The sequence below is a fragment of the Augochlora pura genome, chromosome 3 (genome assembly GCF_028453695.1).
Source record: "Augochlora pura isolate Apur16 chromosome 3, APUR_v2.2.1, whole genome shotgun sequence".
Classification (NCBI taxonomy): domain Eukaryota; kingdom Metazoa; phylum Arthropoda; class Insecta; order Hymenoptera; family Halictidae; genus Augochlora; species Augochlora pura.
Genome location: NC_135774.1, coordinates 28,179,523 through 28,197,315, shown reverse-complemented (window position 1 = coordinate 28,197,315; position 17,793 = coordinate 28,179,523). Strand labels below are relative to the sequence as shown.

At 41.7% G+C, this 17,793-nt stretch overlaps 1 protein-coding gene across 2 annotated transcripts in view; it reads left to right on the top strand.

Annotated features, from left to right (window-relative positions):
- Positions 1 to 17,286, top strand: part of Wat (worker-enriched antennal transcript) — a 37,092-nt gene extending 19,806 nt beyond the window's left edge. For both annotated transcript variants that reach the window (XM_078197327.1, XM_078197326.1), the window contains exons 2-4: positions 180 to 309; positions 6,294 to 6,392; positions 15,566 to 17,286. In XM_078197327.1, the coding sequence (XP_078053453.1) occupies positions 180 to 309; positions 6,294 to 6,392; positions 15,566 to 15,591 (255 nt within the window). In that variant the 3' untranslated portion in view covers positions 15,592 to 17,286. The remainder of the gene's footprint in view (positions 1 to 179; positions 310 to 6,293; positions 6,393 to 15,565) is intronic.
- The last annotated feature ends 507 nt before the right edge of the window (positions 17,287 to 17,793 follow it).

Genomic DNA, 17,793 nt, shown 5'->3' with positions numbered 1-17,793 from the left:
CGCTGTCGACGCTCGAGGAAATATCGACTTAAACAAATAAAGCGTCGAATTGCATTTTTCAGCGGCCGTCGAGCCCCGAAACAGACGATATAAAAATGTTTAAAATATTTCGCATCGCCGCGAGAACATTCTGCTAGCGATGGGAATTAACGCAAACGATTTCTGCGCGTCTGTTTCAGACAATTCTGCTGGTCTTTGTCTTCGCGGTGCTGGCAGCTTGTTCGGCGCAGGACTATAGTCAGCTGTTCGCTGGATTCGGACCGTACCTGAGGCAGAGCGCGGGGATGCGTGATCCGCGATCGAACAGGGGTGCGTAGACCGCCTGGATGGCTATATTGCCGGAGGCAATGAACTACTAACAATATAGAATACTTTTAACAATATAGAAGTATTGCTATAACTTCTTGACCAAGCTCTGTATGACCTACGTTTACATAACATTTTTTTTCTTCCTTTGTGCCATATTATAGTGACAAAGCTTGAACCTTAAAAATTGGGACACCCTGTATCTATCTTTCTCTCTCTCTCTCTCTCTCTCTCTCTCTCTTTGTCTCTCCCTATCTCTATCTATCTATTGATCTATCTATCTATTTATCTATTGATCTATCTATCTATTTATCTCTCTCTCTCTCTGCGCGCGGTAATCTTCGATTGCAATCCGAGAGCGCTGTCGGGAGCATTGGTCGTCCCGCCGGCAGCGTTGCACGCGAATTCGCGGTGTAATTAAGCCCGGCGTTCCCAGTGGACCGTGACGCGAGTCCGATCGAGATGATTATTATCAGAGGACCGCGAAACTGGCCTCTCGCGGGAGTTACGAGGAGTCGAGGAAACGGGATCGTTATCGACGCGATCGATCGATCGATCGGTTGCGTTCGAACGCGCCACTTTTACCGGAACAGGTATCTGGGTTACTGGAAGAAGGAAGTGTCTAAGACAGCGGGACTTAGGAAATCCTGATTGGATAGAGCTAAGTCACAGGTGAACTTGCATTGTTGAGGTTTATGGTACGGTAGAGACATTTGTAGTAGAGTGTAGTATAGTATGGTAGAGAGATATTTATAGTGGAGAACAGAAGAGATATTTATAGTAGAGTATAGTATGGTAGATGTATTTATAGTAGAGTATAGTATGGTAGATGTATTTATAGTAGAGCATAGTATGGTGGAGGTATTTATTACGAACAGGTGCGCCGGCAACGTGGTTCTTAAATTTTCGCGAAACACGCGTGTGCTAGACAATTATTTCGGTTGTTAATATTTATGGTGAAGTTGTAGAAAGTTTGTTCATATATATATATATATATATATATATATATATTTCAGTGCTTTTTAGAATGTTGCTCGATAAAAATTATGCTATCATTCCAGTAAATGGAATTTTCAGTAAAAAAGAATTTTTTCTTCTGCTTCACTCTTGTAATTATTATTGTCTATGTTATGCGCTAAACAAGAGACACAATTAGGTGAAACATCGTCCGATTAGTTAAACGTTCCTCGCGTTGATTAGCTAATCATTCTTCTTCTTTGCCAATAAAAGTAATCGAGCAATCCACTTGTTTCGCGATAGAAATTGTGCCATCTTTCCAGCAACGATCAATAGATCCTCATGACTCCTATTACAGTGAAATCATGTTTCAATCCTCGCAGATATCTCTCACAAACTCGTCCGCGTCTCATCGACTACAATTTCGCGTATTCTTTCCATCCTTCGCCGTAAATTGTAACGATCCGGACCTCGCTGGAGCACGTGTCGATCCCATAGTGCACGCTGCACACTGCATACTGCATACTGCACACTGCACACAGCGCACGTAACCAGGATACGCGAACTCTGGCGATCGAGTTGAACGCGTACGTGCCGGAATGGGTGCCAAGTTCAAACTCACCTACGGTAAATATCGCCGGGAAAGCGGACGCTGACAAAACGGCGGAGAGCCGCGCTGGAACTGGTCGATCCCCCCGTGATTGCGTAACACGCGCGCCAACCGTGCGAACTTTTTCGCGCGAAGCCACGGCGATCCCGCGCCCTCCAGCATCCGAACCACGCACGGTTTTCACACGCGCGTACGCCGAAAAAAGAAACGCCTCGTTTTCCGCCGCGAGATTCGCGCTCGTTGCGTCGTCGCTCGAGGAAATAGTCCATTATAGTGCTATAATTATTACAACAATCTACGCAGTCACGAGGTGTTTCGGGCGCGCTTTCACTGGTTTTCGTTCCTGTTTGCATTTTTTTGATCGGCGCTTATCGATGCAGGAAATTTCGCGAAAACGAAAGTACGGGCTCGATTCCCGGGAATCTGGGGCGAATATTTCTGATGTAGATCGAAAGTTACGTTTAATACCAACTGGTCGTACTGTTTCAAATAGAGCAAAATTTCAGATCTAGTTTCCGAAGATTTAATCGTTGGGAGGGTTTATTGGGTTAATTGGGGAAAGGAAATTGGAGCAGTAGAATATTTTGCGTAACGGCGATGAAATTAATAATTAATTCGAGGTACTTGCCAATAAGATATCGAGACCTAATAAAAAAAACAATATTCTAAAATGTTCAAATTACATTCTCAAATTTTTGTATCTCAACAACACCACTAATTTTCCAAACATAATAATTCCAAAACCAAACCGAGTCCAAGTGAGAAAATATAACATACACATTCCATATAAAAAGTATTTACAGAAAAAGAGTTAAGGAACAAATTCCGAGATTCAATTGCTAGCTGGTACGTTAAGAGCTCCTTAGATCGACTATGGAATTGAAATTAGAGCAGCAAGACTTTCCGCGTGGGTTATAGTTCGCGCGACGCGGAAAGGTCAGACCGGCTTCCCTTAATCGCTCGGATCGATCGATGCAGGTGGTATTTCGCAAGAGATCCGTAAACAGCGCGCCGACGTTGGTGGCGGTCCGCAGCTTCCTACGTGTTGCTCGCGCCATTAGCATTCATTATCCGTAATCTCGATGATTGTACGCGCGTCGATTAATAACCACCGCGGATCGCTTCCCGGCTGGAAAGGATTTCCACCGGCTTTCCTTGAGAAGACTTTCCCCGCCGACGAGCCGATAAATAACGCCGCAAGATCGCACGACGGACGTGCAAACCTGCGAGAAACTTGCGCGGATCGAAACTGGCGAAGATGGAAATTCTGAGAGATTGGAAGTGTGGATGATCGAAAATTGGAAGATTGAAATTCTGGGAGATGGAAATTCTGAAAGATTGAAATTCTGGGAAATTGAAATTCTGAAAGATTGAAATTCTGGAAAATTGAAATTCTGATAGATTGAAATTCTGGAAAATTGAAATTCGAGAAAATTGAAATTCAGGAAAATTGAAATTCAGGAAAATTTAAATTCGGGAAAATTTAAATTCGGGAAAATTTAAATTCTGGAAGATTGAAATTCTGAAAGATTAAAATTCTGGAAAATTGCAATTCAGGAAAATTGAAATTCTGGAAAATTGCAATTCAGGAAAATTGAAATTCTGGTAAATTGCAATTCAGGAAAATTAAAATTCTGGTAAATTGCAATTCAGGAAAATTAAAATTCTGGAAGATGGAATCTCTGGAATATAGAAGCTTTTGTAGATGAAAACTTTCATGCATCAATACTCTCGAAAATCGAAGCTTTTGTAGATCAAAGCTTTCGTAGCTCGAAACTCTCGTAGATCGAAACTCTGGAAGTTCGAAACTCTAGAAGATCGAAACTCTGGAAGATCGAACTTCTGTAAGATCAAAAGACACCGCAGATCCCTAACTTCGCGAAACTCTCGAATCCGACGACAGCAATAAATATCAACTAATTTCTCCGGTCCCTTGTCTCCAAACAATCGTTTTGCAGTTGGCGCTCCTCGATCGTGATCGAGCAAGTCTCTAATATTTGCTAAAGACACGTGGAACCATCGTGGGGGTTCTAGAATCTTTCCTCGATCTCGATCAACTCGACCTCTTACATCTACACATATTATTATTATTCTTTATTAACGAACTAGTAAGGCCATTTTGTGTTACATACAGTCAGTCCCATAAGCATTCGTACCCTCATTGCTCACAAGAGAAATCTGTTGAAATCAAGGGACGCATGTAAAATTTTGCAATAAACTTTTTATTATGTTATTTAATATTTTTGGATGTGACTGAAGAGGAAAAGTTTGGAGAAATATAAAGTTTATTGCAAAATCTTACATGCGTCCCTTGATTTCAATAAATTTTTCGTATAAGCAACGAGGTTACGAATACTTATGGGACTGACTGTAGAGGTAATATGAAGGGTCTCGTTTCTCATAAATAAATAATAGACAATAAATCAATTTCGCGAGCGATCCGCTCGAGTCGTTGTTTCGCTCGCGCGGTTTCGATAAGGATCGAGGGTCCCGCGATCTAGGCGGGCTGCTCAGATCTAGGCAGAACGCGCGCGTGACTCTTCGCCGCGGTGGAAACACAGTGGCCCGGATCGCGCTCGCAATTATCGTTTGACAGCTCGTCCGGATCGGGTTCGGGAATTTTTCCGAATAGTTGCGAAATTCCGGCGCCAATTAGAATTCCAGCAAGCGGAGAGATTGGAATCCGAGTGGAAACGAAAACCCCTTGGATTACGCAGCCGCGCCTAATGGAGTGGCTGATGGGCGACGTTTAATGCTCCGCGGGATGACTGATGTGTCTTGAGCGGCGTTGCGCGAACCGTTCCATTAATCTTTTTCGCCGGGCGGACGTCGGGAAATTGGGAAATATTTAATAAAGGGGTCGGCCGCTGGAAAACTCGCTCGGCGGCGATCGATCGTGCTGTCTCGCGAATTCAGCGCGTGCGAATTCAGCGCTTGCGAATTCAACGCTTGCGAGTTCAGAGCTCGAGAATTCAGCGTTCGCAAATTTAGCAGTCACGATTTTAGAACTCGCGAATTCAACGCCGGCGAATTCAGTGCTCCAGAGTTCAACGTTCGCTAATTCAGTGCTCGAGAATTCAACGTTCGCGAATTCAGCACTCGTGAATTCTGCACTCGTGAATTCAGCACTCGTGAATTCAGCATTCGCAAATTCAGCACTCGCAAATTCAGCACTCGCGAATTCAGTACTTGCGAATTCTACGTTCGCGAATTCTGTATTCGCGAATTCACCGCTTATAAATTCAGCACTCGTGAATTCAGCACTCGTGAATTCAGCACTCGCGAATTCAGCACTCGTGAATTCAACAATCGCGAATTCACCGCTCATAAATTCTGCATTCGCAAATTTAGCCCACGCGAATTCAGCGCTCGCGAATTAACTAATAACTAATAATATCTTTGTCAAACAGCAACAAATCGTTGTAAAATAAACGAAAATATAAAAACACCACGAACTTATTCCCCAACTCAATATTATAGTGGAAGGGGTTAACTGCTCGGGCTGTTTCCATTGTGATACGTAAATGAGTCTGCATAGAAAGAGAAAGAAAAAGAGAGAGAGAGAGAGAGAGAGAGGGACTATAGAAAGCCGCGGCGCAAACGGCGCACAATGCGCAGTTTCGCAAAGATTAATCTAATGAAGCGAAACTTCTTGTTGCACTTCTTTGACCAACGCGAAATTACTTGTTGGCCAATGGGCACGCGTTTCTGTTGCAACATATATATTGCAGCGCGAAATATCACGTAAACATTCGTTTATTTGTACAGCGCCGAGTTGCGAGGTGACGCGAATGGTCGCAAGAAGTTGCTTTATTGATTTATTCCTGATGTGCTGTTCGTTTAATGGGTATATTATATTTGGCGGACTGTTTTATCGCTTTTTTACGGTCGCTGAGGTGATCGTGGGTAATTAAGCTTATTATGAGTCAGTTTCAATTTTGCAGTCAGGAATTATTTTTAGATATCTGACTCAACGTCATTTTTAATTGCAGAAAATGTTATGAGATGAAAGAAAAAGAATTTTTTTAATATGTTGGTAATTTATTTATTGTAGTAGGTAGTAAATGACCAGTAAATTTGTTACTCTTTTCGCAGTACTACTTTTTCTCTATTTCAATGGCAAATTCATTTGGTTAGCATTAACTTATAAGTAGAAGTATGCAATTAACGTTGAGATGTTTTTCTCTAATTTTGTAGAAAAATAATAAATATCTCTAAAAACGGACTTAGGATCGCAAGGAGCTAAAAATCGCTCGAATCAACCCTTTGAATTGGCTAATATTAGGAAAATAGATACTAATATTAGGTAGATTAGGAAAATAGCAGACCAGGCAAAACTTCCCATAGAACTCGGAATCGAACGATTCAAGCGATTTCAGAGGCGATGAAATTTTTTAACAGAGATTGCTGGTGTCCGCAGGTCCAGTGCTGTTCCCGCCTGGCCCGCCGCCGAACAGCGCCGACACGAGCGGAGTGGTAGCGGGCGCGAGCGGATTCGGATTCGTGCCACCCAACCAAGGTAAATAGGCGGAATCGGATACCGGGAGAGCCAGAGAGCGGGGAGGCGAAAAAAAAAACGATCACGCTTGTTACCATAACCGGGGGCGAGGCGAGCGAAACGCGGGGCACACGCACGGCGAGGGCGCCGCGGACAAGTCCACGGTGTTTCTGCTGCCGACACGAAACCACCAAAGGCTCGCCGAGCCGAGGAGTAACTCTGGGGAGGGAGTGTACATGGGGGAATGGAGACTAACCCCGAGCACCATGTCGCGACACCATGTGCGCAATTCCTATAGTTAACCCTGTGCACCTAACTTGTGAATAAAACGCTATTTATTTGTTGTCACTCGCGTCAGAGATCACCTGACCGACGTCCTTGTTACCAACCCTTTATCCCGTCCTTACACCCCCATGGACCGTCAGAGGTTTTCATTCGTTTCACAGCTCTGCGGAATAATAATTCATTTACATTGCGGATAAATTCATTTACCATGGATAAGATACTTTATTTCGTTCATTTTACTTTAATTAAATTATTCGGAATTATTGTAATTAATTGGTCAAGAATATTTAGGAGATTCTAGATCGAGTGATATCATTTCTGTAAATTTTTTATTGTGATATACTGAATATTTAGGTTTGTTCAAGGAATATTAGAATAATATTGATTTCGAGCTTAGTTTATTGATATTGATAATAGTATTGATTATATTATAATATTATTTATATTAATAATATTAATTCAGGTCTTAATTGATCGATTTCCAAGATGTCAGCAAATTTAAATTTTTCTCAACGTCGATCAAAAAATCATTTTCCACCCTCCACTATTAAAATAACATCAATCCAAATCTCAATCGTTACAGTCGTCAATCAACAACTAAGACGTTTGCAAACTTAAATTCTTGTTCACACGATCAAAGAACTATTCTGCTTCCCTCACAGACTATTAAAATAATATCAATCCAAATCTGAATAAAATACAATCCTCACTCAATAACCACTCCATTACTTACAAATCGAGAAAACAACGACCGCGTTATTAAAACAAATCCTATTAAAACAATCTGGCATATTATGAAATCATACACAATAGTGTCAAATATATAACACGGTATAAAACTAGTATTAACCCTTTGCACTCGAGTGATGACTCTGAGAAACGATTCAAAATTGTTGTACGACGTTTTTAAAATATTTTCACATTATCAAATTTTATTTATTTAAAAAAAAAACTATTCAAAGTGTAACCATTATACATACTCAATTTTCTATACATAAATCACACCAATTATTTATAGAAAATACTGATAAGGTTATGAGCCCAAATCAAATCTAATTTAAAGGTTATCTGATCAAAGGGTTAATCGGCTCGAGAATCTCAGTTCTAAAATTCGGCAAAGCGAAAGGCGCATTTCCAGCCTAATCGGCAGTAATTAGTCACGATATTAAACCTCGCTTCTAATAATTGTTCCCGATCCTATTCTCCCTGCCATCGAACAATGTTCCCGTAGTTCTAAGATTCAGCGATCCACGAGCGATCGAGCACGACGTCCGGGATCCGAGCGGAGGCCGTGCACGAACCTTGGATCGTTTCCACGAACGGCGAGAGCCGTCCGGCACCGCTGATCGTGAACCCGCCGAGGTCGGCATGCCTCTCCTCCTCTTCTTCTTCTTCCTCTTTCACCGGCAAACAAACAAATGCCGTCGCCGTCTACGCCGCAACGCGGAAGAACGTCGCGGCGTATGCAAATCGAGATTCATGGTTCGCGGTGTCGCTTGAACGTGTCCTTCCTCCATGTTTAGTTTCCCAGAGACACGCGAGCCGCGAACGGATCCGGACTTTCACGCTGACTTGTCGCCGAACTCACGATTTTCCGCGTTACAGGTGACTCTTAACCCTTTGCACTCTCGGCTGTTGTGGATCTTATCTACCAGCACTAATGAGCCTTTATTATAGACAAGATTTTATGATAATTTATTTTTTATATGGATACAATACAGACGATATAACAGACGATGGAACAAAGTAAGATATTAATAATAATATTCGATTTATACGAATTTTTAGAGATCGAGGAATATTTGCAAATCAATAGTTTTATTATAATATAATTTTGTGCAGTATCTCAGTATCTCCCAGGCTAATTATTGCATGTTTTACAATATAATTTTACAATATTTTGCAATATATATATTCTGATTTGTTAACTTCAGAGAAAAGTGCATTTCTCAAAAAGTTGCGCTATAATAAATTAATTCCCTATACTAGCTAATAAACTTTAATTTTTAGTGATATACTATAATAGAATCACGATGCCCCCTGAGAGGGGACAACAGAGTGCAAAGGGTTAAAATTCCGTGTCCCCGAACCTGAGAAATCTCGTTGAGACTACATGATTTATAAAACAAATTGAAACATTTAAATAAAAATTCTCGCTGCTGTCTTTCTTTTCCTAGTATCGGTAAACTAAATTTTCATGTAATGTTAATTTAAATTTTCACTTAATATCAATGTAAATTTTCATTTAAATGCCCATTTAAACACATCGACTCTCGCTTTGACCACAACAATTTTCTTAAGATTGAAAATGAATTCTCGAGCTAATTTACCATATTTCGATTAACTTTATTGAGGCCAGTAACATTATATGTTATAGTCTCGTACAATTTAATTACGAGTTGATTGATCTGATGCAACGTGATTTCTCAATTCGATTAAACACATCGCTTCGGTTTTACGAGATTGTTACGTCGTTGACGAGTCAGCGACGGTGTTAATGGAGCCCCGAGACCATAACGAGACCGTTCGACGTTTATTCACGCTGCTGTAAACCAGCCGAGAGAACCCCGCGTTCGCATTAACATCCGCAGTCTACTTGTCGCACTAATTCATTTGTTCGCATCTGTGCTAATTCGTTCGGAGCTAGCTGCTGTACAAAGAGCGCCCGCTAACACGTGCTGTAAATAAAACGTAAATATGAGTAATGTTGTAACGTTGTATATATGAGTAATGTTGTAACGTTGTATATATGAGTAATGTTGTAACGTTGTATATATGAGTAACATTGTCACGTTGTAAATATGAGTAATATTATAAGGTTGTAAATAGTGTACAGGAGGATATCACAGAATGTGACGCAGAAAAGGTAAGTTGTTTTATGTGTTAACATCCGGAGCGAGGACGATATAAAAATAACAAAGATCTAATAAAGATGGTTTATTATATGCCTTATAGGTGCCTAGAAATTTTGGTTTCTCGAAAGAAATTTTCGCTCGTAGCAGCGAGTAATTCTAACGAATCGAGCGATCGTGATACTAACATTTTATGAATGGAGTTGAATGAATCGTGACGTAAGCCGAACCGCAATTCGATAGTACAAACTTGTGGTATTGTGTGTCGGTTTTTACGCATAGACGACGAAAGTATTAGGAAGAACATAGCTGTTGAAGGGAGACTGGAGAGGACTTCCGGTTTCACAACCGCATGGTGTCGTTTTACCATGGTTTCGTCTAGGTGGCTGACGCGACCTGATACAGTTACTTCATTCACTGCTTCGTTGACTCGAAGCTTGGACAGTTTGTCAGGAAATCGACTGGTTATATGTTTATGGCTTCTGGTATTGTGTTATATTACCTTCTAGTATTATATTATACAGTTTTTAGTTGACGTAACTTTTGCTATTACTTCTAAATCATTTTTGATGCAGGGTGTCAGCTCTATGACCTATGTTTGCATAACATTTTTTTCGTACTTTGTACCATAGGATACACTGACAAAGTTTGAACCTTAAAAACTGGGACACCCTGTATAAATTCTGTTACTTATACCGGTCATCGCATAGACGCCGAATATATCAGGCGCTCGTCCATATTGTTCATCACATGGACACCGGATATATCCAGCACTCGTACCGAAAGGGTTAAACGCATTATTCGGTCACCAGAGACTTCCACCACACAAAAAGAGAATATCCTCCAAATTCCTGTTGCACTGTAAACCGTCTAGACGAACGAATCGTCCGCGGACCAGTTCTAAAAACTCGACGAGCCTTTAGAGAGGGACGAGACGAAGTCAATGGAGACAGAGACAGAGACGATATACCGGTTTCCACGGGGAAGAGACAGCCTTGGTATTCGCTCGGTTCCGATGAAACCGCTTTTGCGCCGGGTCAGTGAAAGTGTTTTCGCCGGCCTCGTGACTTAAACCCGTTTGCGCGCGCGTAACCTTACGCGAGACCGCGAGCGCCTGGCGTAACAGGTGTTACGAGGTTAGCCGGGTCGTTGACAAGGTCCCTCCCTCCTCCCCCCCCCTTTCGGCACCCGAAAATGACCGCCGGAACGGATCAACGGCCTCGGAACTGTCACGGTCAAGTTCGACTTTCAGCGGTTTCGAGCGCGGTCGCCCGAAAACGAGCCCGGCCGCGTCCTTCGGCTTCCGTTCGCCCGCAAACGGCGGCCATCTTGGGTACCGCGACCGGAACAACCGAAACTGTCTTCTCTAAATTTATTCCTTGATTTTAGGAAGTAGATAATATTTATATCTTTGATATTTAAAGGTTAAAGAAAATTACAATTTTGAGCTGTTTGGATGGTCGCCATTATTCTGTAATTAAGGTCGTCATGTTGAAAAGATGGAGAATTGAAATATTGATCTAAAATATGCGACAATGTTATTCGTTTATTTTAATAGATATTTCTGTTTTAAAAATCATAGTAACGTCTATAATTTATTTAAGTAGAATTTCAAAGGCTAATTTAACACTCGAGCAGCACTGAATGCGTTAAGTCACTATTTCACTGTATTAGCTCAACAAAGTCATTATTTCGCTGTATAGCTCAACAAAGTAAAATCGAACACACGATATAAAAATTGTTGAACCACCAGTAAACTTTACCAATAGCATTTGCAATGAAGAAATTAATTAAAAAAATTCCCCTTTCAAATCAAAAACCCCTGTGCATATAAATATATTTATATCCATATATACCCCCATATATTATATCTAAGAACGATGGTAGCAAAAATTCCTGAAAAGTTAATTGTCAAATTAAAAACTGATTAGCAGAAGGGTGAAAGACAATGACGTACAGCGTGGCCGCGGATCGGCGATACCGCATTCCGGGTAGCCGAGGCGACAGGTCCGTTCGCGCGTAATAGTTCATAGAGGCGAATCGGATTTGCATTCTTTCTCCATCGAGCGTGGGCTACGGCGGCCATAAACTCGGCTTTACGACCGGCCTAACGAGTTCGTCCGAGAGAGTCCCCGGTAATTTGAGGATTTATAATCGCGGCGGCCGTGCATGATTGCGCGTCATTAGGCCGGCAGCACCGGCCCCCCTTTTATCGCTAGCCGGGCAGCAGCACCAGCAGCACCGTTAACGAATTACCGGGAGCCGAACGCCGCGCGCGGCCCGCTTTTCCGTTCCCGCGTTGCGCGGGCCGTCGCGCGAAAGGACCCGCAGGCCCGCCGCGTCGTTTAAAATAATCGTAACGGACGGTTATTTAATCCGCCATGAATTTTTAAGAGGCGCGCCGCCGCATAATTCCACCGGAGAGCCCCTTCTCTTCCTCTTTCGACGTCACCCCTTCCTCTTTCTTCCTGCTCCGTCACCCCCCTTCCCCTGTTTTCGGCCGTGCTCAGATAATCCGAGGGGAAAACGGTTCCGATACGCCGCGGAACGAGCGGGGGCCGGGCCGGAGTCATTAGCGTGCACCGTGATTACAAGTAATAACAGCGAATCGAATTACGGAATCGGCTGCTTCGAGCTAATCGCTCGTTCCTCGATCCGCTCGAATCGACGACGACGCGCTTCTGGCTTGCTCGCTCGCTCGCTCGCTCACAAGCCGGCACCGAATTTCTCGGCTATACGTAAGCGGCACGATACACGCGGCGCGCCGGCATAGTTGACGTTTCCGTTTCCTATTAGGTGCATTAACGCGCGGGAGAAATGTAGCGTGACGCAATCGACGGAACTATGAATTTTTGAGCGAGCGATCGCACGCGGTTTGCGCTCTTGGAACTTTTGTCTGTGGTTTCGTTTTTCTACGGGCGAATGAACTGTAGACGTGGACGTCGGTGAATACTTTCGCGAAAAATGGAATTTGTAAGTTGCGAAGCGGATGGAGTTATCGCGAAATCTGTGCGGACCGTAAAGGGTTAAAGTTGAGGAAATTGAAATTCTTAAACAGATCCAATGAAAAATGTCTTCGTCGCGAATCATCAATTAATTGATGAGTACTATAATTGTTAAGTACTATATAAATAAAATAAAACTATTGCAATTGTTAGAATAATTGGACAGCAATTAAATATTAAATTAAACAAACGACGCTCTTCCATTCTGCAAAATTATATTTCCTATTCATTTGCAGCAGTATTAATAAACAAATAAGAAAAATCAGACAATATTACTTGCTAATATATTAATTGACAATGTTACCGTAAAACAGCTGAGATTATGTTAGATAAACGATCCTAATTAGCAAAGCGAAGATATATTCCATCTTGTTACATTCTGTAGACATAGGTTACCTACGGACGCGTAAAATACACAACGCGCACAGTACGCTGCGTGCTTCATTTATGCGAACACGACGGATGAGAAGCAGTTCATACAACTTGGTAGAGCGTGTAACTAGATAGACCGCATAATTAGGTAGACCATATAATAGCAGTCGACTGTCTGTCCCTGCCACTTGCAACATTGCGCTCAAATAACTGGAGTTCGCGCACAGTTAAGTGGATTCAATCATACGTCTTGTTTAGCCCACGGATTACAGCAATGCCTGCCGAGTCCATCGTAATAATTGACTTTCGTCTAATTGGAGCGACGTTCCGGTGGTACTGGTTGAGATAGTAGGAAGCTCGGCTAGGATTCGCGGAACTTACGGCGTTCACGAAAATTTTGATATTGTGGACAGCGTTTAGATAAATGGAGATACGAAAAAGTGGAATTTAAGAAAATGGAATCCAGATAAATAGAGTTCAGGTAAATAGAGTTCACGTAAGTGGAATTCAGTTCTATGGATATTAGGTAAATGGCGATTCAATAAATGGAATTCTAGAAAATGGAATTCAAATAAATGGAGTTCAGAAAAATAGAGTTCTAAAAAATGGAATTCAATTAAATAGAGTTCTGAAAAATGGAATTCAGCTAAATAGAGTTCTGAAAATGGAATTCGGCTAAATAGAGTTCTGAAAAATAGAATTCAGTTAAATAGAGTGCACAGAAATGGAATTCACTTAACTAAACTTCATTTGCGGCAGTCTCAGCTCCATAGAAAATCAGAGCGACAGAAAACCAAGAAGAAAACTGGAGATTTAGGGAAACGAGATTCGGTATAAAACGGGATGAAAATTCAGGGTATAGCAGGGAGGGGGTAGTAATGTTCCGACAGGTTGGCAAAGGGTCGAAATTTCCAAGGCAGCCCTTCGGCCGGTAATGGAGCCCGGACGGCTCGCCCCCTTTTCGGCCTCTGGTTAACTTTATTGTCAGAATCGCGTGGGCGCTTGTAGTCCAGCGGCCAGAAAACCGAGCACTTACCAATCAAAGGGAGAAGACAGTGTTCGAGAGAGGGAGAGAGAGGAAGAGAGCGGCGACGGCGACGGTGGCTCGTCGAGGCGAGGTGACGAGGGTCCTCTAATTAACAGCTTTGAAGTGGTACCGGGCCCGAGTTCTCATTACCGGGCGGTCAGGTGTACCGGCGATTACCAGCAGAAACGGGACTTTGCCAGTTAGCCGAGCAATCGTAGATGAAAATCACACGGGATTTGCCGGCCTCTCTCCACTCTCTCCAATCTCTCTCTCTCTCTTCTTCCTCTCCAATATCTCACTCTCTCTCTCTCTCTCTCCCTTTCCACTCTCCAATATCTCTCTCTTCGCCTCTCTCCCTTTCTTTCTCCTCCGGCAGCGGCAACCCTCGCGGAAGGGTGGATATCGAATGGCTGTGTCGGGGTGATGGAGCCTCTCGGGTAGCGAAAGGGGGCCCCGGGAAATGAGAGAACTTTTGTTTGGGGATGCGTTCGGTTTGTTTGGGAGCACCGGCTTTTCGTTTTGGCGAGCTCTCTCGAATTGTTGCGGGAATGGGGGATCGCGGGCAAACCGGGATGGAGAGAGAGAGAGTAGCACGCCGGCCCGCGTCATTTTAGGGTTAAAAGCTGCGTTTTATACTGCTGCACTTTATTTTATCCCCCCGCGTTTTATTCGGGGGCTTACCGTTGCGGTACGACCGTTCGCTTGGAACGCGTTTTCATTTCGTTCGATCTTATTTCATTTTTATGTATATATTATATATTATATATTGTATATACATTACAGATAGAATATATAAATACATATAAATACAATATATATAAATATATTGTATATATATATATAGATATAATATAACATAACATGTATAATGTATGTAATATATATAATATATACTTTAAATATAATATGTAATGTATATATAAGAATGAAATAAGATTGAGCGAAATGACATTTGTTATATTATAGGTATGATATAATATATTCTCTATATTATATTCTACTTCGAAGGAACTGTTATTTTCATCACTGTTATTATTTAATTGCAAAATAATTGTTCACTACTTTTTTAATTTACGATCATTAAAACCATCACTCGCTATATCAAATTACGTATTATATTATTATCGTATTACTTGCGGCAAAGGTTACACTATCTCTCATTAAAAATTAGAATAGTCTTATTGCTTACAAAATAAAATTGTTATAGAATAATAATTGCTGCTGTATTAAATAATAGAAAACAGCTGGGTTTAGTGAGAAACCTGCTGGCAACGTTTCTACTGCGGTACATAAATGAAAAAGCAAATCGAGATGCGATATAGAAAGTCGCTGAGCGCAGAATGCACAGAACAGTATAGTATGCACTGTGCTGTACAGTATACACAGAATGGAACAGAATGCACAGTTTCGCAAAGGCTAACCCAATGAAGTGAAACATCTCGTTGCACTTCTTGAACACTAAAAACTCATTTCTCATGCTACTTAATTCTATCCACCGAACGAATTTTTATTTAGCTTCATTCCTAACATGATCACATTTTATATTCGATGCACTACTATTTTATATTCGATGCACTGCTATTTCTCTCCGCCAGATAAACGCATTCTTATTTTCTCCGATTTCCATCATCGAATCTTTCTTCTCTGTTTCAGCATTTTACAGGTTCTACTACTATTAACCGGTAGCCTGAGGGAGTGGACAAACGTCAGCCTGAAATCCTCGAACGCGACGTCCACTACAACACCGACCGGAAATGGATACGGTCCCAAAGATTCCGCAAAGAGTCTCCGCTAAACTGCAACACGCAACTCGGTGCTGCATACGAAGATATGGACCCAGCAAGAATTCTATACGTTTTTGTTTAGCGCGAGACGAGTGCCGACAACGCGATGAGGACACTCTCGGCAGTATTTATGTAGAACAGAGCAAATTTAATAGATTTCTAATGTTAGTATTATTAATACGGGATAGCGATAGAATGTGAGCGTGATTGGACGAGACTAGGGTAAAATCAATGGAACTGACGAAAGATCATCGATCGACGAACGAGAGACTCGGATTTGCGCCGGCAAATCCGATTCATCTTGCGACGCGTTTCGATCGTTGCGCATTATCAATTGTTCCGGTTGACTGCGGATCTGTGTGCATTTGTTTAGAATTTTATGAAGAAGTCGGTAGAGAATTTGCATAGAGAATTGGAGAGAGAATTGCATAGAGAATTTTATACAAAATTGGGTAGAGAATTGCATAGAGAATTTCATAAAGAATTGAATATAGAATTGTATAAAGGATTGGATAAAGAATTGTATAGAGAATTGCATAGAGAATTGAATAAAGAATTTCATGGAGAATTGCATGGAAAATTTGATAGAGAATTGAATAAAGAATTATACAGAGAATTGCATAGGGAATTGCATATAAGAAATTGCACAGAGATGCACAGTCAAATTACCAGTGTCAGAAGCTCGATGTCGATGTGTTCGGTATTACTGCCAGTTCATTGTTGTTTAACAATATATCTCAGTGGCGGAAGTCGTTTGTAACACGCATTAACGTTATCGAATCGATCGATTCTTGTTCGTCCTACGATTAAACGGCGCCGCATTGTGCAATCTTGCGCGTTTATAGATCCATTCGAAGAGGTCGAGAGAAACTGAGATTCCGTTCAACCGAGAATCACTGTTCTATTAAGCCGAGCATTCCGCGATTCAACACAGCAGAAACGCAAAATGATCTATAGTTGGGTAGCCATGTGTACCACCGATGGTAAATGCTTGCATATTTATTTAATGGGCTAAAAAATAGTTTATAACAAATCTAGATCGAAAGAATTAATTTCCACCTTCAAGAATGGATCGTAATGAATTTGTTTTATCATTATATACAATTATTATTGATTACAGATAATATAGCAAGTTTTAGTGAAATAGCGAATGACTAGAGTGAAGAATCGAGGAAAAATAGCTCGGCGTAGAACGCGTTAAAGATTGCGGAAAAAGCCACGACCGATGTTTTATTTGCGATTTGGTTCGACAACGATCATGCTCCGTCGTTATCGATCACCGTGCTAAAGGATCTATACGAAATCGACTGCGCGTACGCGTGGCCGATCCGTCGATTCCGATCGCGACGAAAGGAACGATATCTTCGAAGGCTCGCCGCCACGTTTCCGTAACACGATCGCGATTTCCCAAGCGCGAGCCGTCTTTCACGCGTGCCTGACCACACGGGCTGTCCTGCCGTATCTCGGATCGATCGCGATCATGCGTCGCTGCTCCCAGCCGTCGGTGCACTTGAAAATCATCGGACTGACGGCATCCAGAACAGCGTGCGCGAGATTTTCGCGAAACGCCGCGCCCGCCGCGATCGCGAGCCGATCGCGAACCGATCTTTGATTAGCGCGTAGCGTTATACGTACTTGACCATAATTGTACATAACACTGGTGCAATAAAATCATTGTTGTTAAAAAAACGACTTTCATTGATTGCTGGTGATTCAGCCGTCTGTTGTTTAACCTTCACGATTTTTTTATTAATGTTATAATTATTAAGTTGGGACCTTTTAACGAGTATTGTTTATGCGATTAATTAACGTGATTTCTAGATTGCAGATTTTTCGGCAAAATAAAAATTAAATGCGTTGATTATAAATAGAAATTTATTCTTCCCAAAATAAACTTTAATATGTTGCAAATGATCTGATGAGTTTTTTATATTTTTCTAGAACTCAGTCGATTGCATTTTACACAAATGCACAGTATGCAGTTGCCTTTGTTTTTGCTGGTAAGACTCGAGTAAACCGTGAAAGGAAGAGCGATATTCGATAATTTATTTATAACATAAAACATCGACGAAACTCTTAATCACTTTCTATATATAT